General features: G+C 42.9%; 1 protein-coding gene across 1 annotated transcript in view; it reads right to left on the bottom strand.

Annotated features, from left to right (window-relative positions):
• Window positions 1-26,112, bottom strand: part of LOC140562256 (cadherin-2-like) — a 171,516-nt gene that overhangs the window by 64,241 nt on the left and 81,163 nt on the right. Inside the window, exon 3 of the mRNA XM_072687751.1 lies at window positions 7,041-7,294. Within this exon, the coding sequence (XP_072543852.1) occupies window positions 7,041-7,294 (254 nt within the window). The remainder of the gene's footprint in view (window positions 1-7,040; window positions 7,295-26,112) is intronic.

The raw sequence follows: 26,112 nt of genomic DNA, 5'->3' as shown, positions 1-26,112 counted from the left end.
AGCAACCACTTAACAACCATATGGCAATCACCTAGCAATCCCATAGAGATCCCACCTGGTATACCATATTAACTGCCATGCAACCGCTTTGCAGCATCCTAGGAACCACTTAGCAACACCATAGCAACCACTTAACAACCATATGGTAATAACCTAGCAATCCCATAGAGATCCCACCTGGTATACCATAGTAACTACCATGCAACCGCTTTTCAGCATCCATGCAACCGCTTTGCAGCATCCATGTAACCACTTAGCAACATCTTAACAACCCCATGGCAATTACCTAGCAATCCCATAGAGATCTCACCTGGTATACTATAGTATCTGCCATGCAACTGCTTTGCAGCATCCTAGCAACCACTTAGCAACACCATAGCAACCACTTAACAACCATATGGCAATCACCTAGCAATCCCATAGAGATCCCACCTGGTATACCATATTATCTGCCATGCAACCGCTTTGCAGCATCCTAGCAACCACTTAGCAACACCATAGCAACCACTTAACAACCATATGGCAATCACCTAGCAATCCCATAGAGATCCCACCTGGTATACCATATTATCTGCCATGCAACCGCTTTGCAGCATCCTAGCAACCACTTAGCAACCATATGGCAATCACCTAGCAATCCCATAGAGATCCCACCTGGTATACCATATTATCTGCCATGCACCCGCTTTGCAGCATCCTAGCAACCACTTAGCAACCATATGGCAATCACCTAGCAATCCCATAGAGATCCCACCTGGTATACCATATTATCTGCCATGCTACCGCTTTGCAGCATCCTAGCAACCACTTAGCAACACCATAGCAACCACTTAACAACCATATGGCAATCACCTAGCAATCCCATAGAGATCCCACCTGGTATACCATATTAACTGCCATGCACCCGCTTTGCAGCATCCTAGCAACCACTTAGCAACCATATGGCAATCACCTAGCAATCCCATAGAGATCCCACCTGGTATACCATATTATCTGCCATGCTACCGCTTTGCAGCATCCTAGCAACCACTTGGCAACAGTCACGCAACTCCCTAGGTATGGGAACCACTTAGGCTGTGCAGCCACTCAACAAGCTTCAACAGTAATACAGTAAGTGAACTGTGCTGGCTTTTGACCCGCTGGCTCCTGAATTATTATCTGGGTGGACCAATCTGTTAAATAAGTAAACAGCCCAAGTTTTTAATCTAACTGACTGCAGTTACTTTATTTATTCTTCACTATTTATTCTTTGTTTATCTGAACCCAAATCTGACACAGTCCTCCCACCATCAACAACACACACCACCTCTGCAAAACATGCTGATTTACGATATTTAAGAGTTAAAAATATGACAAACATATAGAACAAGGTCAGGCCAGGTCAGACCCGATGTTTGCTTAAAGCTTTGCCATCGCAGCGTCTGTAATTACATGTGGAAGTGTAGAGGGCATTCGGGGAAAAGGCTGGACTTCACCGGCCGCCACCACACTCGCCACTCTTTATCAGTTTATACAGCAGGTCAGCAGCCACGCTTCCTGTAAACTCCACTGGAGGCCACAGATCCGGCTCTTGTTTCACATGATATTCACTCTGGCACTGCTTCCTTTGCAAATCTGACCCTGAGGCCAAAGCCAATAAGTGCTGTGCATTTCCAAACCACAGAGCCGAGCAACTGATACGCTATAGTACGACATGTGTCCTGACTGAGGAGTCCGGGACCTCTGGTCACGTTTGGTTGTGACTTGCAGAATAAAGACTAAACTTCACACCCACATGCTTTAAGCCCTTAAACCCTGAAACCCTACCAGAAATGTACGGCAGGTTCACAGGCCCTAAAATAGAACCTGCTAAGCTGAACAGGTACTGCTAAGCTAAACAGGTACTGCTAAGCTAAACGGGTACTGCTAAGCTAAAAGAGTACTGCTAAGCTAAACAGGTACTGCTAAGCTAAAAGGGTACTGCTAAGCTAAACGGGTACTGCTAAGCTAAAAGGGTACTGCTAAGCTATACAGGTACTGCTAAGCTAAACAGGTACTGCTAAGCTAAACAGGTACTGCTAAGCTAAACGGGCACTGCTAAGCTAAAAGAGTACTGCTAAGCTACACAGGTACTGCTAAGCTATACGGGTACTGCTAAGCTACACAGGTACTGCTAAGCTAAACGGGTACTGCTAAGCTAAACGGGTACTGCAAAGCTAAACGGGTACTGCTAAGCTATACAGGTACTGCTAAGCTAAACAGGTACTGCAAAGCTAAACAGGTACTGCAAAGCTAAACGGGTACTGCTAAGCTAAACGGGTACTGCAAAGCTAAACGGGTACTGCTAAGCTATACAGGTACTGCTAAGCTAAACAGGTACTGCAAAGCTAAACAGGTACTGCTAAGCTAAACGGGTACTGCTAAGCTACACAGGTACTGCAAAGCTAAACGGGTACTGCTAAGCTAAACGGGTACTGCTAAGCTACACAGGTACTGCTAAGCTAAACGGGTACTGCTAAGCTAAACGGGTACTGCAAAGCTAAACGGGTACTGCTAAGCTACACAGGTACTGCTAAGCTAAACGGGTACTGCTAAGCTACACAGGTACTGCTAAGCTAAACGGGTACTGCTAAGCTATACAGGTACTGCTAAGCTAAACGGGTACTGCTAAGCTAAACGGGTACTGCAAAGCTAAACGGGTACTGCTAAGCTACACAGGTACTGCTAAGCTAAACGGGTACTGCTAAGCTACACAGGTACTGCAAAGCTAAACGGGTACTGCTAAGCTAAACAGGTACTGCTAAGCTAAATGGGTACTGCTAAGCTACACAGGTACTGCTAAGCTAAACGGGTACTGCTAAGCTACACAGGTACTGCTAAGCTAAACGGGTACTGCTAAGCTAAACAGGTACTGCTAAGCTAAATGGGTACTGCTAAGCTACACAGGTACTGCTAAGCTAAACGGGTACTGCTAAGCTACACAGGTACTGCTAAGCTAAACGGGTACTGCTAAGCTATACGGGTACTGCAAAGCTAAACGGGTACTGCTAAGCTAAACAGGTACTGCTAAGCTAAAAGAGTACTGCTAAGCTAAATGGGTACTGCAAAGCTAAACGGGTACTGCTAAGCTACACAGATACTGCTAAGCTAAACGGGCACTGCTAAGCTAAAAGAGTACTGCTAAGCTAAACGGGTACTGCTAAGCTAAACGGGTACTGCTAAGCTAAACAGTTACTGCTAAGCTAAACGGGTACTGCTAAGCTAAACGGGTACTGCTAAGCTATACAGGTACTGCTAAGCTAAACGGGTACTGCTATGCTAAACAGGTACTGCTAAGCTAAACGGGTACTGCTAAGCTAAACAGGTACTGCTAAGCTAAAAGGGTACTGCTAAGCTAAACGGGTACTGCTAAGCTAAACAGGTACTGCTAAGCTAAAAGAGTACTGCTAAGCTAAACAGGTACTGCTAAGCTACACAGGTACTGCAAAGCTAAACGGGTACTGCTAAGCTATACAGGTACTGCTAAGCTACACAGGTACTGCAAAGCTAAACAGGTACTGCAAAGCTAAACGGGTACTGCTAAGCTAAACGGGTACTGCTAAGCTACACAGGTACTGCTAAGCTAAACGGGTACTGCTATGCTAAACGGGTACTGCTAAGCTAAACGGGTACTGCTAAGCTAAACAGGTACTGCTAAGCTAAAAGGGTACTGCTAAGCGAAACGGGTACTGCTAAGCTAAACAGGTACTGCTAAGCTAAACGGGTACTGCTAAGCTATACAGGTACTGCTAAGCTACACAGGTACTGCAAAGCTATACAGGTACTGCTAAGCTACACAGGTACTGCTAAGCTAAACGGGTACTGCTAAGCTACACAGGTACTGCTAAGCTAAACGGGTACTGCTACGCTAAACAGTTACTGCTAAGCTAAACGGGTACTGCAAAGCTAAACGGGTACTGCTAAGCTATACAGGTACTGCTAAGCTACACAGGTACTGCAAAGCTAAACGGGTACTGCTAAGCTAAACAGGTACTGCTAAGCTAAATGGGTACTGCTAAGCTACACAGGTACTGCTAAGCTAAACGGGTACTGCTAAGCTACACAGGTACTGCTAAGCTAAACGGGTACTGCTAAGCTACACAGGTACTGCTAAGCTAAACGGGTACTGCTAAGCTACACAGGTACTGCTAAGCTAAACGGGTACTGCTAAGCTATACGGGTACTGCAAAGCTAAACGGGTACTGCTAAGCTAAATGGGTACTGCAAAGCTAAACGGGTACTGCTAAGCTACACAGATACTGCTAAGCTAAACGGGCACTGCTACGCTAAACAGTTACTGCTAAGCTAAACGGGTACTGCTAAGCTACACAGTTACTGCTAAGTTAAACAGGTACTGCTAAGCTAAACGGGTACTGCTAAGCTACACAGTTACTGCTAAGTTAAACAGTTACTGCTAAGCTAAACAGTTACTGCTAAGCTAAACGGGTACTGCTAAGCTACACAGTTACTGCTAAGTTAAACAGTTACTGCTAAGCTAAACAGTTACTGCTAAGCTAAACGGGTACTGCTAAGCTACACAGTTACTGCTAAGCTACACAGTTACTGCTAAGTTAAACAGGTACTGCTAAGCTACACAGTTACTGCTAAGTTAAACAGTTACTGCTAAGCTAAACGGGTACTGCTAAGTTAAACAGTTACTGCTAAGCTACACAGGTACTGCTAAGCTAAACGGGTACTGCTAAGCTAAACAGGTACTGCTAAGTTAAACAGGTACTGCTAAGTTAAACAGTTACTGCTAAGCTAAACGGGTACTGCTAAGTTAAACGGGTACTGCTAAGCTAAACGGGTACTGCTAAGCTATACAGGTACTGCTAAGCTAAACGGGTACTGCTAAGCTAAAAGGGTACTGCTAAGCTAAACGGGTACTGCTAAGTTAAACAGGTACTGCTAAGTTAAACAGTTACTGCTAAGCTAAACGGGTACTGCTAAGTTAAACAGGTACTGCTAAGTTAAACAGTTACTGCTAAGCTAAACGGGTACTGCTAAGCTAAACGGGTACTGCTAAGTTAAACAGTTACTGCTAAGCTAAACGGGTACTGCTAAGCTAAACGGGTACTGCTAAGTTAAACAGTTACTGCTAAGCTACACAGGTACTGCTAAGCTAAACGGGTACTGCTAAGCTAAACGGGTACTGCTAAGTTAAACGGGTACTGCTAAGCTAAACGGGTACTGCTAAGCTATACAGGTACTGCTAAGCTAAACGGGTACTGCTAAGCTAAAAGGGTACTGCTAAGCTAAACGGGTACTGCTAAGTTAAACAGGTACTGCTAAGTTAAACAGTTACTGCTAAGCTAAACGGGTACTGCTAAGCTACACAGGTACTGCTAAGCTAAACAGGTACTGCTAAGTTAAACAGGTACTGCTAAGCTAAACGGGTACTGCTAAGCTACACAGGTACTGCTAAGCTAAACAGGTACTGCTAAGCTAAACAGGTACTGCTAAGTTAAACGGGTACTGCTAAGCTAAACGGGTACTGCTAAGCTAAAAGGGTACTGCTACGCTAAACAGTTACTGCTAAGCTAAACGGGTACTGCTAAGCTACACAGGTACTGCTAAGCTAAACAGGTACTGCTAAGCTAAACAGGTACTGCTAAGCTACACAGGTACTGCTAAGCTAAACAGGTACTGCTAAGCTAAACAGGTACTGCTAAGCTAAACGGGTACTGCTAAGCTGGTTATATAATAGTTGCTCTACAGGTTTAATAACTGAATCTTTAACCTATGGTTTAAAGTAGGGGTGCACCGATACCCCCTTTTCCTTTCCGATACTGATGCCAGATTGCCGAGTATCTACCGATACCAAATACCGATACCAACTCTGACTAAAACACTGGATATACGGCTCTAAATCCTGATATGTACAGCGTTCCACTTTTTAAAGGGCTGTATTTTTTTATATCTGATCCCAAATAAGATCTAATAATCTAATAATAATATATAATATTATATATAATAAAAAACAAGGAAACAGAGAGAACTGTTTAATGATAATAACTATGTATGACGGCTTTTAATGGTTGTTTTAACATTTGATTTCATAATAAATAATAAAGTCATGTGCCGGCCCCTAAAGCCCAAAAGCACTCATTATTTTAATGATGTCACAAAACCCCAAGTATTTACATAAGTATATCCACCTACTCCACCTGCAGGGCGGAGACATAAGCTACGTCCAGTCACACTGATGCCAAAAGTATTGGGACACCTCCTCATTTATTATTGCTTCCAAAATTAAGGTTTTAAAAAGAGTTTATCCTGAGTTTGTTGGAGTAACTGTCTCTACTGTCAGACTGTAAGACTTTTCAGGATGTTGGATGATCACCTCATCATCCCCCACTTTCAGAACCAAAACAACAAGGAAACAGAAAGAGCTAAACTGTTTAATGATAATAACTATTTATGACGGCTTTTAATGGTTGTTTTAACGTTTGGTTTCATAATAAATAATAAAGTCTGCAAACAAAAATTCTATATGAAAAATGTAATGAAAACAAATGTAGGGCTTCAGTAAGCTTCATGGTATCGGTTCTCTCTACTGCTGATACCGATACTGTGTGTAAGCGCAAAGTAGGGCTGGGCGATATGATAAAAATACTATATCACGATATTTTTTTTCGCGATACACGATATTTATCGTAATTTTGTGTAAAAACAGACTAAAAACATCATCAGCGACAGATCCTTAAACACTACTATTCAGATCCTCTCCCGTACTGAATACAGTGATTTCTATCCCATATAGTCTCCTCCATATGTTTAGCATATTGGTATCACGATAACAAAATTGATCACGATATGATAAAATATCGTCGTATTGCCCAGCCCTAGTTTAAAAGGCTACAAAACACATAGATTAGTGACGTCAACTGTGGGAATTTTGACACAATGTAAGGAGCTGTCAGACTCTCATTATGTCAGCAGGTCAGCAGCGATACGCTTCTTCTGTTTAGCAGACATCACTCAGCTCTAAGCTGAGGTTTTGAGGAACATCTCCACCGTACCTGAGACTTGACGCCTCCCGAAGGTTGGAGCCTGACCTCCGTCTGCCACTGCTCCTGAGTGGAGAGATCCCTCGCTATAACGAGGAGTGGAGAGGAGGTCCAGGAAGAGGAGGAAGAGGAGGAGAAGGAGGAGGATGAGGGCAGCTGGAGCTTCTGGAGAGACAGCACCTCCCCATCCTGTTTGATCCGGAAATCCGTGGGCTGGTTACATTCGAACCGCATGTGTCCACCTCGTCCACAGTCATGGAACCTCACTGAAGGAGTCAAAGAGAGAGAGAGAGAGAGAGCACATGAGAGAGGGAATCTATCCGGGGTGGTGTGTGTGTGTTGGTGAGTGTTTGGATCTGAGGGTGTACTGAATACTAAACTGGACTATGGGCTGTTATGGACCATGTGCCGGCCCATAAAGCCCAAAAGCACTCATTATTTTAATGATGTCACAAAAACCGAAGTATTTACATACGTATATCCACCTAGTCCACCTGCAGCAGTTTAGACATAAGCTACGTCCAGTCACACTGATGCCAAAAGTATTGGGACACCTCCTCATTTATTATTGCTTCCAAAATCAAGGTTATTAAAAAGAGTTTATCCTGTTTGATCCCTGACTGTCCAGGGAAGACTTTTTCAGGATGCTGGATGATCACCTCCCCACCTCATCATCCCCCACTCCCCAACTTATCGCACAAAGCACTGGATGGAGCACCATCCATCACTCCAGAGAAGACAGTTCCTCGGCTTTATGCCCCTCTCTAGCCCACGCCTGGCATTAGGCAGCACAGTGCCAATAGGGTTATGTTCTTCTGCTCCAGAGAGTCCTATTCTATTGGCAATATTTCTCTACAGGGACTAGATAAGCTGTGTGTGTGTGTGTGTTTGTGTGTGCATTTGCAGATCTGTGTCAGCAATGGGTGCAACGTAAAGTAGCTGAATGTTTTCATTAGAAGGGGTGTCCGAAAATATTTAGACATTTGGACATTAATACAAAGTGAAGTATTATTTTCGGAAGGAAGTGGCATTTATAACTGGACGATTCTGCGATTTCAGTGCAAAATATGGAGCATCAGGGAAAAATGTATCATATATCATATTAGCCCTTATAATATTCATATAATTAACTAATTATTACCAAAAATAATTTTATCTTCTTTACAAATGTAAAAATAATTTGTATAATTATATGCCTATTTTCTTTACAAATGTTTTTTTATTATTATTATTATATAATTATATGCCTAATCGCCTTACAATTTTTTAAAATATAATATTTATAAATATATGCCTAATCGCTTTACAAATTTCTTTTAATCATTTTTATAATTATATGCCTATTCACTTTACAAATGTTTTTTAAATACTTTTTATAATTATATTCCTATTCTCTTTACAATTTTCTTATATATTTTTATGATTATATGTCTATTCTCTTTACAAATTTTTTATATATTTTTTATGATTATATGTCTATTCTCTTTACAATTTTTAAATATAATTTTTAAAATTATATGCCTATTCTCTTTACAATTTTGTAATATATTTTTTTATAATTATATGCCTATTCTCTTTACAATTTTGTAATATAATTTTTTATAATTATATTCCTATTCTCTTTACAATTTTTAAAATATATTTTTTATAATTATATGCCTATTCTCTTCACAAATGTTTTTCGAAATATTTTTTATAATTATATGCTTATTTAATTCACACGTATTTATTTTATAATTTTTTTAATTATATGCCTTTTCTCTTTAAAAATGTTTTTTTTATTATAATTATATGCATATTGTCTTCACAAATGTTTTTTTTAATAATTTTATAATATATATGCCTATTCACTATTCTCTCTGTAAATGTAAAAGTCACTTCTAAACGATCCTTAATCTGAATAAATTCACACATAAATAATAGTAGGGGACTGAATCATCTGACAGTGGGGGATAAAAGCAGTCCAATAGAAACTTGGATGTGCGGTTAAAAGAAAAGACCTCCACTGTAGAACCTGTAGATAATGTATGTACAAATGGTTCTTTAACGGGCTGTCCATTGAAAGGCATATGGTACCAGATGAGGTTCTCTTATGGTTTTAAAGAACCGCTCTGGTTCCACTGGGCAGCTTTATTTTGTTTATTTTTAATGCTGTATGTCTGCGTGTGGGCTGGTGGGTGTACACATGTTTGTAAGTCCGTCTGTCTGTCTGTCTTTGAGTCCACGTATGTTTTGATCTGACACTGTGAGGCAAGATGTGGTCAAAAAATTCCTGAAAGTACAAAACTCATGCATTATGGATGGTGGTCAGCGGCACCCTTCCCAGGCCTTCTGCAAACAGGTATTTCTTGAAAGAGGAAAAAAGGTGGAAGTGGGAAAAGCGCTGCCCTAAAGGACATGGGCAGAATCCCAACTAAGACTGGCCTCAAAGTCGGCACTATCCCCAGCAGCTTAACGCGTGACGCTGCCAATTAGGCCCCACTCAGAACCTCTGCGCACCTGGACGGAATATTTAAATCCTGGGCTGGAAAAGTTATTTACACGTCTGGGAGGGTAGACGGAAGACAGGTCAGAGCAGACGGGGTTAAATATGCACTGTTTATTAGCCTGGTTAGTTTCTTTAAGCAGCAGGAGTGCCATCGGTCACATCATAACTATTTTCTAGTTGAGTGACGGCGTCAGGATCATTTCAGCTCATTAAAAAGTGATCGTCGACAGACAGCTGTTTCGATTTTAGATCAATATTTGATAATACATTTCAAATACAAGCAAGGAATTCTTCTTAGATGTGCTTTTTATTAAGCTTATATTTAAGAAAAATAAATAGTTTTTCTTCAAAAATATTATTTTATTTTTTTTATTTTTTTATTTTAAAATTATAATCAATCAATGAATCAAAGTTTATTTATTTAGTAATTTTCCAAAAATTCAATTCAAAGTAGGTTAAAAAAATACAAAGTAAGATGGTTAAAGATCATTAATACAAAGTATCATTTCTGAAAAATAAATATTCTTCAAAAATATTCTTCTGTTTTCTTTGTTTGTTTTTGCAAAAACAATTATTTTCTTTTTTTTGCAAAATATATATTTTTAGATACATTCTCATTTATATATATATATATATATATATATATATATATATATATATATATATATATTTTTTTTTTTTTTTTTTTTTTTTTACATGTTAAGCCTCTAAAATGATAGACTTACAGTCTAATTAACATCAAACTTTACAGGATTAAATATGGAGAGTGTTCTTAAAATACACTAGAAAATACTAGAAGTACTAAAAATAAAGGTGCTTCAAATGGTTCTCTAAAAGAAATACCATAGAACCACTTTTGGTTCCATAAAGAACCATGTAGAGATCAGTGTGAGTGTGAAGAACCTTTACATCAGAAGTGAAGGTTACTTAGACCTTGAGCATTTTCTTTACAAGCTTCAGGTGTATTAAAAAGAGCTGATCCTGATTTTGTTGAAGTAACTGTCTCTACTGTCCAGGGAAGAAGACTATCGCTGTGAGGATTTGACTGGATTCAGCAACTATAGTGCTATAGTGTCCTGATCTGAAGCCCTTGGGCTAATATGTTAGCCACATGCTAAGATGCTGATCACATGACAACACAATCTGAGTGAATATGAAATGCTGTAACACCAGCCTCCCTCGTATTGTATTGTATCGTATCTTGGCCTATTCCAAATCCATCTGCGCAGTGAAAACCACAATACATATGGAGGAACCGTGCATCAGGCCATGCATCGTCACACCCCTAGAGCTGCTGGGGTTAACTGCAACTGACTGCCTTTTTGTTTGTCATTAAAAAATAAGAACGGATGGGGGCCCCCTGGTGGTCCAGCGGACTAGGTCGCTATCACTGTGATCAGAGGGTCACTGGTTCGTATCCCGATCATGCTGCTAGCCATCGGCTGCTGGGCGTTGAGAGAGTGCAATTGGCCTTGCTATCTCTAGGGTGGGTAGATGGCGCTCTGCCCCAACATCACTCTAGTGTGCCGCTGGCTGTCGCTGGCGTCTGCTAGCTGGTGCATCAGAGCCAAGTGTACGGCGTTGGTTGCCTGGTGAAGCCATATCGGCGGCAGTTCAAAAAAGAGGCGTGGCTGGCTGCGAATGTGTCAGAGGGGGCGTGTGTTGGTCTCGCCTTCTCTAGTGTTGGGGGTGTTGCATTGGGGGGGGGATATATAAAAACTGGTAAAAAAAAAATCTGAAATAAATCTATATATATATAAAAAATAAGAATAGGCCACATTCAGCAGCCGTTCTTAGTCATGTTTTACAAAGATTCTGACTTTCCCCAGTGTTTTCTCATTTGGGATTAGGCCGGTTTATGAGGGCAGTGGGATCCATCATTATAAGAGCTGAGCTGTGATCAATTCTACACTTTAAAAACACACCATGAATCTGCCCGGACTTTCAGATAGGTCCTTTAAGCACATTCTCAGGAAAATATTGAAGAATAAGGCCCTCTTCTCTTTTCCTTATTTTATCCCCATCTCTTCCATTCTCTCTCTCCTTTCTCACACACACACACACACATTCGCGCTCACTGGAGCAGCTCAGCGACACCGTGCCCTGACATCGGCTCCCTTCCTGGGCATGAAACTAGCTCCCCTGGGCACCGGCTTCCTCTTCCCAACAACTACAACTACACACACATACAGCATACAGCGCACAGTACACAGCGCTGTAAATCACAGCACTGTGCCAAAGCACTGCTCCCGCCTTCAGCGCTGCTAATGATCACCTCTGCATAATTAAAACAGGGAGGTATTAATAAAAATATCACCCCGGTCATTTCCACACTAAAGGCATTTCACACTGAGCCGTGAGCCCTTTAGGCCGAAGGGCAAAGGTCAGATTCCAGAAATTATGCCACAACGGCAGCGGTTGCAGTTACAGTTACTAAGCATTGGAATTGGTTCACGTTACCTGACCATCACTCAGCCACTCACCCTCTCAACAACATCACGACTGAGCGCCGCTTACGATTGGCTGGGCACATCCTCGGACAAAGCTGACGTTATATGGATGCCACCAAGAGGGAAGCGGAAACAAGGCCGTCCCGGGACAATATGGGGTCAAACCTTCTTTGAAGATCTGTGATGAGACCGAACTTATGGTGAGTGCTTGAACTCTCTGGAGACAGACCTGGAAGATCTAAGCTTAAGTATGTGGACAATCTTGGAATGTAGACACTGCAGGATGGCCAGTGGCATAAACCAGGTGGTGATTAGGCCCAGTAACACTGAGGATCGAGCTCAGAACAAAGCGAGTGGTACTTAGGACCAATCGCAATATGGATTTGGCTCTTGGGCTCTTTTCTTTCTGTAAAACAAAACCATAACCAGTGCTGAATTAGGAGATCTCTAAAACTAGGTCTTCATGCCTGTTCGGACACCCAGTGGAAGTTCATTCCACCACCTCGGTCCGGGACAGAGGATGAGTGTCCTCTATGCATCTGAAAAGATGGTGAGGGTATTGGATCCATTCCCATTAGGTAGAGAGAGGCTGGTCCACTGTAGGCCAGAACCAGGCAGCTGCAGGAAGCCTAGCAGGCTATCGGGACCAACTTCCAAGGGTTAACGCAGACGATTAAGAAGTCCGACTGGATAAACACGCAGGAGCGCAGGAAGCACTGGCTCTCAAGCCGAGCTCAACCCGAGTTATTAAACCGCATGTATTTATTAAGAAGCCGGACTGTGTGCGCTGGACACAAAGCCTGCCAGAGGGGCCGAACCGAGGAACACGGAGGGGGCGAGGTAGCCGGGATGTTTCGTTTCACAGAAAAAAAAGTAACACGGACAGGAAATTGTCAAAGAGGAGAAGCAGACATCGCGGCGGTGCGCTTGCTCTTTGTCGACTTTTGAGAAACTGACAACAGGCACGCAAGCCACGCGCAAGGAGGCGGCCAGGCGTTTCACAAAGAGCCGCTCGCGCTTGTTCTCCTCGGCCCTGTCTCCTTTCATTCTGGTTTTAACACGTCCAGAGAGAGAGAGAGAGGGAAAAAACGAGACTCCATCGGTGTAAACAAAAATGCGTCGGACACCAGGAGCTTTCCCACCTTCAAAAAGGACGTTAAAATGGAAGGGTCTTTATGAGATGAGTGCAAATGTAATTTCGGCAGCTTTTATCACCCTGGCACACAGAAGAGAGGGAAGGAGAGAAAGAAAGGGGAAGAGAATAAGAGAGAGAAAGAGAAAGAGAGAGAGAGAGAGAGAGAGAGAGAGAGAGAGAGAGAGAGGCTGTGAAAGACACAGAAAGAGACAGTACTCATTATACTCCAGCCCACCGGAAAGAAAGCAAAGTCAAAACCCAACACAAAGGAACACCATTGTCTATCAACATTTGGCTTCACCTGAAGAATCAGCGCTCATCTCCTCACTGGCGGAAGAAACACACACACATACACTCACACACTTACACTCACACACACACACAGTGCTCTGTGCCCGAGCCAAAACATTTGCATTCTGGCATGAAAAGAAGCTCGGGCCGCATTCACTGCTTCTGCTTTAGCAGAACAAATTTGGGCTTAAAGCTGTCATACAGGAGCCGTTTCTGCATTTCTCAAACTTCTCCTGGTTGACAGTCACAACCCACACATAGAGCTGCTCTAGACCTCGTTTACTGCATGACTTTATCTGCAAAACTCAGCAGCAGAGCCTAAAACATGAGCTTACAGTGCAGCTTTACATTACATGGCGACGTCAGCCAATAGAGGTGGTCAAGCGAGCTCCGGACTTCTAAAACTAAGGACATCTAAGTGAAACACGGCAGTACAATCCGAACAGTACGCTACACAAAATCTAACTGCTACCAAACACCGGGATGAAAATAAGATGCTTCAAGACAGACTGGGTGGTGACTGGGACCAATCTCAGAAGGGTTGGTGCCAGAACAAACCAGGTGGTGATTGGGGCCGATCCCAGAACGGTAGCAGTGGAGAGGTCTCATAACAAACCAGGTGGTGATTTGGACTGATCACATTAAGTGCTGGTCTCAGAACATACTGGGAGGTGATTAGGACCAATCCCAGTCAGGAGTTGGTCTCAGAACAAATCAGGAGGTAAGTATTGGGCTTAGAACTAGGACCAATCAATTGCATTATAGGTTAAGCACAGGGCAAATCAGGTGGTGATTGGTACCAGTGGCAGTTAGGGGTTGGTCTCAGAACAAACTGGGAGGTGATTAGGACCAATCACATTAAGGTTTGGTGCCAGAACATACCAGGTGGTGATTGGGACCAATGCCCAGCAGACTGGATGGTGTTCAGGACCAATCACATTAAGGGTTGCTTTGGACAACATTAACCACTGGGTGGTGAATAGGAACAACTGCATTAAGGGTAGGTCACAGAACAAACCAGAAGGTCATTAGAACCAATCACATTAGGTTTCAATCACACAAATCAGGTGGTGATTGGGACCATTCCCAGTCAGAGGGAGGTCTCCTAAGAAACCAGGAAGTGACGGTAGGAGAGATTGCACCAATCCTAGGACCAATCCCATTCAGGGGTTGGTCTCGGAACAAATCAGGAGGTGATTAGGACCAATCCCAGTAGAACTAGGACCAATTACTTTACAGGTCAGGCTCAGGGCAAATCAGGTGGTGATTGGTACCAGTGGCATTTAGGGAGATCTCAGCGTAAACCAGGTGGTGATTAGGCCCAGTAACACTGAGAATCGGGCTCAGAACAAAGCGAGTGGTACTTAGGACCAATCGCTATACAGATTTGGCTCTTGGGCTCTTTTCTTTCTTAACAAATAACATAACAAAATATAATGGATGCATTACTGCGGGAACTAATGCCGTGCAAAGCTACCGATGCTGGTGTGCTAGTCCAGGATCAGTGAGCTGAGAGGTCACTCATAAGAAATTACACCATGCCTGTGTTAACGTCACCTAAGAGTCAAACACCACTGTCTGTACAATGAACTCTGAAAAATGGTGATTGGTGTAAATAGACAGGCTCCCACGTTAACCGCTGACAGTACACAGTGCTTGACGCTGCCTCATTATGACTGACAGCCGACAGCTAGAAGAAAACCTCACAGACTGTGCAGACTTGCTGACACAGGCACACTGCTATAGCTGTGCGACAACAGCTGTCTAAGAAGTTTATGGCACATCACACTGCGAGTCAATAAACTCTTGGCCAAACTCTGTGGCAGACTGTGAGGTATCATTAATGCTCACTCATACGGCGTGCCAGATTAAAGGTAAAGGTACTATATACAGCAAAATGTGTCCAAATATCCATCTGTGGTAGTGAACTACCAGAACTCACTGCCCCTAGTTCACTACCACAGAGGGGTAGTGGGACAGAGTGGTGGGCAGTCAACTCCAGCGCCCAGGTAGCAGAGAGGGTAAAGGGCCTTGCTCAAGGGCCCAACAGTGGCAGCTTGCCAAGCCCGGGAATCAAACCCACAACCCTGTTATCAATAGCCCGGAGCTCTAACCGCTGAGCCACCACTGCCCCATAAGGGTCCTGCTTGGGGCAGAATGTAGGCCTTGCCCACCTGTAGTTGGGGTGTGCTTCCACTGGTGGCTTACAGGATGTCTGTCATAACCGAAACTTATTTCTGAACTGTTGCTGGTAAAAAATGCCATCCTTCACATTTAAAAACCACCAAATCCCAAACTGGAATTCCACCAAATTCTTAAAATTTGGCACAATTAAATTGTAATTCCTTTACTTTAGTTTGAATTGGCTGAATTTCCTTCACTTGAAACGAGATTGATTGTATATGCAAACATTATTCAAGTTTCTGTTCAATCCCAGTCAGAAGTTGGTCTCAGAACACAACAAGAGGTGATTAGGACCAATCACAGTAAGGGGGGGGGGTCTCACAACCAATCAGAAAGTGATTAGGATCGACTACATTAAAGGTTAGTCTCAGAACAAACCAGATAGTGACTGGGACCAGTGTCAGTCAGAGAGATCTCTGAATAAACTAGGTGGTGCACCATGCCATGCTGTGCTTCCACTGGTGGCTTTTAGGGCGTATGCCATAACCTACAATTTCTTGCTGGTGATTATTCCATACTTCACATTCAAAAAACATAGAATTTGACTATTCTAGATGAATTCCACCAAATTCTCAAAAAATCTGCATATTTAAAGTATACATGCATTCAGTCACCAAGTCTATACAGTCCATACAGGGAAACCATGCACATACATACACTACATGTCCAAATGTCTCTTCAGCTAAATTAGCACAGACTAAACTGTATAATCCATATCGCTGTTCTCCAATGAAAATAATATATCCTGATTTATGCAAAATTCTAGATGAATAGTCAATAGAAATGTTCAAAATTACTTGGAATAAACTCTTATTTTACATTATCTTCCATTCAAATTAAAGCGCAATTTTGTCTTCTCCTGTAAATTTAGCATTTTGGAGATGCATGGTTTTCACTGGACTGCAACAATATGTGCCTTTATTCAGAATAATGACATTTTAAACAATCAATGATCATCAAACAAATAGCCTTTTATAAAAATAGAAAAAATAGCACCCCCCAGGATCTGGCCCTATTTTAGCGATCTTTAGGCGAGCCGTTAACCATCAACTGCACAGCTTGATTTAAGGTGTGTCAGTGTGTCTTTGCTTGAAATGCACAAAAGGCATGTACTAAGTCTCGTATTTATTCATTCAAGTGGTGACTGGTACCGGTACTGGTACCAGTACAGATCTCATAACAAATCAGGCGGTGATTAGGCCCAATAACACAGAGGATCGGGTGCTTAGGCCCAATCACAATAAAGACTGGGCTCAGAACAACTGGGTGGTGATTAGGACCAACATAAAATTGTAATTATTACAAAATATGAGGGATGCATAAATGTGGGAATGTGGGGACAGCAATGATATGTGTATTTATTCTGAATAATATAACCCTCCTGGATCTGCAGTCTAGGTGTTACTTCTGCATGTGCTTACTAATGTGTTTCTTGTGTGTCACTTCATGGCTAGGAATTTTTCCCATCGGCTTCTATAACAAAACGGTCACAGCTGGTACTACGGTAAGTAATTTGCATGCAGTAATTTATGAATGTGGGTTTTGGCTCAAAAATAGCTAATTCAACTCCACACACGATGCCCTCAGGACAGACTGGGAATTATCATCATAAGCCCATGTATATATGAATGAACAAGGCCTAAACACACGTTTGTGTATTTGCAGCTTTCATGTGCAAATGCGCCGGGCCAGACAGGGAGGCTTTGTGAATGAGTTTCATCATGCGACATGCTACAGGCTGTGTGTGTGTGTGTATAGGTGTGTATGTGTGTGTGTGTGTACATTTGTGTGTGTGTGCATGTGCCCATGTGGCACAGCTGAATCCAGGTAGGTCCAGGTACACAACCTGAAAATACCCTTACTTTCACTGTACGGACAAAAGTATTCGGACAGCTGTTAATTTATTTCATGTCTTCCGAAATCAAGGGTGTTAAAAAAGTGTCCACCCTGCACTCATCCCAAAAGTACTGGATGGAGCACCATTTATCATCATTCCAGAGAACACAGTTCTACCACTGCTCCACAGCTCAATGCTGGGGGGCTTTATACCCCTCTAGCCCACGCCTGGCATTAGGCAGCATGGTGCCAATAGGTCCATGTTTATCTGCTCCAGAGAGTCCTATTCTATTTGGCAATACTTCTCTACATGGACTAGGAAAGCATTGTGTGTGTGTGTGTATGTGTCAGCAGCTGAATACATTCATTAGAAGGGGTGTCCACAAATATTTGGACATTTAGTGTACAGGACTGAAAGAAATACTTCATGACATTTAGAAGCTGGATAATGCAACACCAGCGTGTCCTGCTTTATCAGAAGCCGTAAAGGGAACAGGACACTTTGTTCCTGCGGTCATTCCACGCACAGCTCCGGTGCTTCTCATTTTGACGGGCGAGCGAGTCGAGGTGAGCTGTTTATTATTCCACACGTTCTCGTCTGTAATTGCTACAAAATCTTGCCTCATTTTAAGCCTTCGTTTAATTTAATGCTTATTAGCTCCTGTATAGTTTCGCCTTTCCAACTTGTCCAAACAGCGCTTCAGGTGCAATGCAATTACGACAGCCATGTTTCAGCTCTTTGCACTGGTCTTCCCGAGACCCGAAAGCTTTGAAATAAGCTGCTAGACGAGGCGAGAGCTGCCAGAAAGCACAGCAGCCAGTAAAGCGGCAGCCAAGACGCGGAACTGTGAAATGTTCGTTTTTCCAACTCCGCCCGCTCGGACGTGCAGATCAAACGCAAGGAGAGATCCGAGTCTGGAATATCTCAGACCTCCTTGAGTTCTTAAGTCATTTCAAATAGACTCTCTTATGTGGTTTCTATCTATCAAAATGCAGCAGTGGTTGCAGCTTGTTAGCTTGTTTTGACACATCCATAGGCTGTTTACACCTTGCAACAGAGCTGGGCAATATGAAGATATCTACAGCTTTCGTCATCAATTACAGCACATTAGGCCTGTATGAGACTACTGTGGACATCTTCAGTACATTTAAAGCAGTCACCTGCGTTATTAGTGCTGGTTAACTGGATTTAGTGCAGTATGATGTGTAAAATGCTGAGAAAAGTATAAAATACTATTTTTTTTAAATACTCAAATATTACATTTTTTCGTACCGCCAATTAACCCACCTGTCCGTAGCTCCCCCTAGCACTAGCAATGCTCAGGACACTAGGAAAACAGGGACGTAATGCATGCCTCCTCTATTACATGTGAGATCAGCCACTGCCTCTTTTTAAACTCCCTCAGAGGAAAGCATCAGATCCCCAGCTCCACCTCACCACCTTAACCTGACCAGCTAACAGGTGCCTGTCCTGGCCAACATCGCTTAAAAGTGACGATAGTAGAGAGCGCCATCTACCCATAAGTATAAGACCGTCATGAAATTTTACATATACAATTATTTTTTATTATTATATTATGATTTGTGTGCGTCCCTCATTGTTAGCCTTACCACCCTGTCACACTAACTTGTGTAGTCTATAAATACTGTACTAAATACTGAGATATGTGAAAGTAGAAGAACCCTTTAAATGTTTAAAGAAAGTTGATGCAAAGTGAGTACACCTGTATTATAAACAACCTCATTCTTTACAAAACCTTCAATGGCTTCACTTAGAGAAGACTTCTTTTGTAGCAAACCTTTATTTTTGTGAGTGTGGGTCACCACTGGTTCTTCCTGTCCATTCTAGCTTATTATAGGTCATAAAATATAAGCATTGTGTATTGTGAAAATCTCTGAAGTATTGTGGTATTTTAAACATGCTTTTTCGCCCACTTTCTTCCATGCATCAACACTGGGTTGGGTTTTCCTTGACTGCATTAAAGCCAGGTGTGAACACACCCAGGACGCACTGAGATCATGCTGTGATCACTCCAACCACATTCGGGGGAGGTCAGAGACCGACCTGGACCACATGTAACACATTAAGTGTCAATGGACATTCAAGTAGTCTTGGGCTGCTGATATAATAATGCAGTATATCTTACTGAATGCAACTGAGCATATCTTACAGACAAACTAACAAGTTGGCACGTCGTTCACTGAGGAGAAAAGATCACTGAAGAGAAATCTATGATTTCTCATTAGCATCAACTGTTTCACTTGTTAGCTGTACCTTTGGCTAAGGTTTAGGTAAACACCTCCTACTTATCCAAATCCACAACTACTGATTTCCCTCACCTATTGCTTGCAAGTAAAGGTGAGTGCATGTGTTGATCTGTTTTAGATGCAGGAAAGTAGAATCAGATCCCCTCTGCTTACACTCGGGATGCAATTCAATAAAAGGTGTCAACAGAATCCAGCCAAAGCATTTCCATGTTCAAACACATGTCCATGTGAGGTGTAAACAAGCTCATACGGTCAGAAACCACAGAAGCAAGTCTATTTGAGATTCACTTACAACTCAATTGTTTATAATTTAGGTAATCTGCATCAAATCCAGCTACATTAGCCTCACAAGCTAAAGACGAAACTTCAGACAGCAGGCATGTCCTGCATGATTAACTACCTTCTGTGTAGATTTGATTTCTCAAGCCATCCCTTTCAAAAGTGATGACTGCAAATGATCAGACAGGGTGGTTGTGCAGTCTCAAGTAAAAAAGAAACCCCTAAATTCAATTCTTGGAGCTGAAATCATGAATCAATACTCTAGCTTCGGTTTATTCGGCTTCTGCATTCTGCCAAACTTATGGATCCGCTCTGGTTTGTGGATTCTGTGACTGTCTAAACAGGTCACGGCGCTTGAGCCCTTGCTAGCTGCTCGGCTTTGGCTTGAACCGACACTACACCAGCGCAGCTACAGGTTTGTTGCCAAGGTAATGGGCTATTGAAATGGATGTGTAGGCCTGTGTGTGTTTGTAGAGATTAGCGAGACAATTTTGCCTGCTTTGGGAAAGAGTTGGTAATAGAATGCTTTATTTGGGGGTGATTTTTAAGCTCAGGATGTTTGTGTGTGTGTGTTTTATGGATTATCGTTGGCTTCAGGGTTGAGTCGATTAAAACGGATTTTATTATTATGAGGCTTTTTTGTATCTTAATCTCTTATGAGCTTAAAACCTTATATGTTATGTGTGTCTGTATATATATATATATATATATATATATATATATATATATATATATATATATATATATATATATATGTGTGTGTGTGTGTGTGTGTGTATGTGTGTCTATGTGCATGTGAGTGAAGCCTTCTAACCAGGACATCACTGTAGGAACCTACATCTTTGCCAGACTATGCCCTGTACGGCAGCGCAGTGTGTGTGTGTATGCATGCCCATGCTCTTGGCCTGGCTGAGATTTGGCACTCTCTGTGAGCCTCTGCACCTCTGGGAGGCCCCTTCAGTTCAGAGGCGCCACGGCAACGGCAGTCGAAATTCCCCGCGGATGCCGCAAAATTCCAACAGTAATGAAGCAGACGGGCCGGGGTGGTGGGGGGCTGTGGGGATAGTGGGGAGAGCAAGTGGGGGGATGGGGAGGGGGGGGGGTTCTTTTACCAAATGCACTCCATTGACAAGCTCCCAGATACTTAACTGATGCAATTCTGATGATATTGGTCAGAAATAGAGAGATGGACAGACAAGGGGGCAGAAAGACAACCAAACAACCAGACAGTCTGTGGACATCCCACGATGCATTGAGCTACTTTAAGTTGCACCCATTGCTGACACAGATGTGCAAATGCACACACTCAGCTTGTCCAATCCCTGTAGAGAAGAAGTACTGCCAATAGAATAGGACTCTCTGTAGCAGATAAACATGAACCTGTTGGCACCACCATGCTGCCTAATGCCAGGTGTGGGCTAGAGGGGTATAAACCCCCCCAGCATTAAGCTGTGGAGCAGTGGAAGGACTGTGTCCTCTGGAATGATGGTTGGTGGTGCTCTAATCAATACTTTTGGGATGAGTTGGGGAGTTGGGGATGATGAAGTGGGGTGGTGATCATCCAGACCAACATCCTGACCTCACTGACGCTCTTGTTGCTGAATGCAATCAAATCCGCACAACAATACTCCTTAAAAGTCTAGTGGAAAAAAGCCTTCTTCCCTGAACAGCAGAGACAGTTCCTCCAAAAAAGCAGGATGAGCTCCTTTTAATACCCTTGATTTTTCAGACAAAACAATGAATGAACAGGTGTCCCAATACTTTTGTCCATATAGTGAAGACAGAAAGTTACAGAGACAGAATGAAAGAGATATGTAGATAGACAGATAGACAGGCACACAGACTATCTACTTATCTATCTGTCTGTCTGTCTATCCATCTATCCATCAGTCTGCATCTGACCAGTATCGTCAGAGTTGCATCAGTTCAGTATCTGGGAGCTCGTCTCTGCAGCAGATCAGTTTCCCCTGCTGTCACCTCCTGACCCACGGGAGGACGGAGTACTTCACCAAAAGGTGCTGACATTGCACATAATGAATGAGCCAAAAAAGGGGGAAGGTCACATGATGTTAACTGCCCCCCCCCCCTGTTAGCAATGCTAGCATGTTATTAGCAGGGATGAGGCTTCTCTGTAACTGCTGAAATCCATGGCTGACTGCAGTCCCTACGCTCACAGATGGCACAATGATAACGCAGCGCAGATTTAAGTCTAATACGGGTTTGAATGGATTTAAAGAATAAATGATATCTCCTCCCACTACACACACATACACACACACACACACACCAGCCAACCCCCAAACACACACACACACACAGCAGACACGGCGTCATGGCTGGTGGAGATAAAGTTCTCTATAGAGTTTTGGACAGAAGCGCCGATGTAGGCAGAAAAGGGCACAGTCAGCAGAGGCAGGGGCCTAATGCCTAATGCCCTGCACCCTGGCCCACATTAGCTTTAGCTGAACGGCCCTTTTCAGCACACACACACACACACAGGGACACACACACACACATGCACAGAGCACCTCCACCAACAAACAGCAGCTCTACACAAACCTCACTCCACACATTCCCACACAATGACCAGAGTGCTCACATTGTCCACTGTGCATCACGTGACGCGGTGGATAAAACTCACACAGGAAAATGTGCAGGAGAGAGACACAGAGAGAGAGAGAGATGCTAGAGATATACAGTATGTCCAAATGTTTGTGGACACCCCTTTTAATGAATGCATTCAGTTGCACCCATTGCTGACACAAATCTGCAAATGCACACACACAGCATGTCTAGTCCCTGTAGAGACGTACTGCAAATAGAATAGGACCTTATTGGCACCATGCTGTCTAATGCCAGGTGTGGGGTAGAGGGGAATAGAGCCCCCCAGCATTGAGCTGTGGAGCAGTGGAAGAACTGCAGTGGAAGAATGATGGATGGTGCTCCATCCAGTACTTTTGAGAATTGGGAATATGGTGGGGCGGTCCGAGAAGTCCGTGTGCGAGACGTCCATTAACACAAAGTCAGCGGTTTCTGAGATGTTACCAGCTTTCATCCACTGTCACAATTATATCAGAATATTATGACCACCCCTGGTTTGAGATTACGCAGGAAGTCACAGATGGCACTGGCTGGTTTGCTGTTCTCTCTGTATTTTATTTTCATTTTTACATATATTTTTATATATTTATGTATATTTTATTTATTTAAGTACTGCTGTCTGGGTAAAACTGGGTCCTTGGGTACCACAATTTCGTTCCACCCCATGTACCACATGTGATGCGAATAACAATAAAGTCTCCTTGAATCCTTGAATCCTTGAATAATTAAGCGAGCACACTGGTCAGTTGTTGCAGAGTGCAAAATGATCGTCATGAGCCAAGGATGTTATTTGGCTGATGTCTAAAAGAGCATGATAATAGGGTACCTGATGAAGGGTGGTAGCATCTCGGATAAGGCTGCATGGGAAAGTTGTAGAGCTGCCGTAGTGAAGATGTACCGAGAATGGACTTCTTGCACATAGAGTACCTCTAAACAGCATTACATTGGTGACCCACGGGGCATTGATGCCAGAGGGTAACGAGCAATCGACGCCCACTCCGGAGCAGTTAACCTGTATAATGAACAGCTTCCATTACCTAATACAGTCCGTGCCACTACGTCACACTAGTGTCATCCGAGCCATGACCCATTATTCCCACTATTAGGTAAATGGTCATAATATTCTGATTTGAAAACATAATTACAGAGTGATTTTTAATGAGTAATTAAACAAATTAAGTCAATTTACTGAACTCTTCTCCAGACCTCCACAGAAAGTGAGAAGAAAAGCAAGGTCTGAATTCCGCCTCAAAATTAGAGCACAGCACTGAAAACCTGGTCCTCTGTGAGCGCCGCATGATGGCACCGCTGGCGATGCCATCCTGCCCACTTTAGCTTCCCAGCATGCTCCAGAGATGTGGGCCCCATCCTCCCTCTCTTCATAAAGGCCTGTTAAAGAGCCTGGCTCGCTCACAATAGTGCGTGCTTTTGTACATTAAGACCAGTCATCCGGCAGAGGGAAGGCAAAGTGACAGGCGTATAACGCCCTGCATAGGGGGCTCATCAGGGGGGCGAGCAGAGTGGGGGGGGGGGTGTACAGAGTGGAGAACGAGGACATGCCCAGGATGCACTGCTGCCTGACTGATGCATTATTCAGGACCACAGATAACCAAATTCAGCTTGTGCAGCGATTTGGCGGAGAAGTCACACTCGCTTCCCTCCTGCGGAGAGACAGCAGTGGTGGGCGAGTTAGAACTCCAGACCCCGGCCAGAGACTGGCCACTGATTGGACAGACACAGACTGCTGAGCTTGAGGATTCAGATAAGAGTGATGAGGATGATAGCCGCCGATTCGCCATCCTCTCTGACTTAAAGGACATTTTGATTAGTCTTGTTGGAAAAGTCCAGCAAAAATCTAATCAAGACAGTTTCCCTGCCTTCTCCAAATACAGCACATCAGACAGGGCATGTCTGGTGTCTGAAGTTTGGGTCTTTGGTTTTGCATTGGAGCTATGAGGCTAATGTAGCTAACAAGCTAGTTTAAGTCTAAAACTTTCTGAAAATATAGGTCCTGCAGGGTGCAGAAACACCTTACCACGTTGATTGTCAATTCCTCAAGAAGTAGCATAACGACCAAAATAGACCTAAATACAGCAAGAAGCTGAGGAGCTACTGTCTCTGCAACCCCCACCCACTCTTTATCAGCCATTTTTGTAGGGTTTTTGTCTAAATGTAAGCGCTTCCATTGTCCATAACTTAAAATGCCCTGTTTGTGTGGGCAGAAAGCTAAAATGCAGAGAAAAAGCAATGTTTTCAAAATATTCAGATAATTTTTCTGATAATTATCTCAGACTTGTTTATACAGATGGCATGATATTGGTTACAACAGCTGATTTTAACTAAAGTACTTAACTTGATGATAATCCAAATGCAGATCTGACTTAAGATCAGATATCATTTATTATTTTCCCCAATATATGATCTAACATGTTTATTTCCACCTTGTATTACCCTCAATATCATAAATATATAATTGATTGATACAGATATGCTATCTAGGCATACATTTGTTTTTTACACTATGTGGACAAAAGTATTGGGATGCCTGCTCATTCCTTATTTCTTCTGAGGGACTTATTATTTCTTGTAGGACTGGAGTGAGGTCAGAATGTCGGATGATCACCACCCCACCCCACTTCATCTCTTGGACTAGCGTGAGGTCAGGATGTAAGATGACATCTCATCCACCCACCTCATCCCCAACTCATCCCAAAAGTACTGAATGGAGCACCATCCATCATTTCAGAGGACACGGTTCTTGCTCCACTGCTCAATGCCGGGGGTCTCTTTATACCCCTCTAGCCCATGGTGCCAATAAGTTCATATAAGTCATCTGCTCCTGAGAGTCCTATTCTACTGGTAATACTGGGGACTAGACAAGCTGTGTGTGTCTGTGTGCATTCGTACATCTGTCAGAAATGGGTGCAACTTAAAGTAGCGTGAATGCATTCATTATAAGGGGTGTCCATAAACATTTGGACATGCAGCTAATGTGGTTTATGACATATATAGTCCTGTCTTCTTGTCTACAGATGTGTAATCTAGCATACAGCTAAGTCTACCATATATAAATGCCATCTGACTCTTTTGCAGTGTTATGTGTTCATGAGATGGTAGCTTTGGTCCTATCACTCACATTTCAGACTGTTGGATGTTCAGACGTCTTTCAGATGATCAACAGTAAGTTCTTTCATAATCATTCAGACGTTAAAACTGTGTTAAAACTCTGTTAAAAAGTGTTTGCCTGTCTGCTCGCGTCTCGCATTTTCCAGACCTTTGCAATTTTAATGAAGGCTTAGCTTTGCCTCATTCAGCTTAGCCATGTCATGCCATATATCATGGAAGAGGATGTCCAAATATGTCTATTTCCTTTCCAGCAATGTCAACTTTTACACCACTGTTGCGTGTGTTCTGGGATCTGGGTAATGCAGTTCTGAGGCCCGTTGTTTGAATGGGGCTTCTCCAAATCAGCTTTTCTCCACATTCAATTTCTAGAAAACATGCATTCCTGCAAACCCTACAACAGCAGATATCCCTAATGTACAGCAAATA

The sequence above is a fragment of the Salminus brasiliensis genome, chromosome 9, assembly GCF_030463535.1.
Source record: "Salminus brasiliensis chromosome 9, fSalBra1.hap2, whole genome shotgun sequence".
Classification (NCBI taxonomy): domain Eukaryota; kingdom Metazoa; phylum Chordata; class Actinopteri; order Characiformes; family Bryconidae; genus Salminus; species Salminus brasiliensis.
Note: the sequence above shows the minus strand (reverse complement) of the source record. Positions and strands in the feature narration are given on the sequence as shown.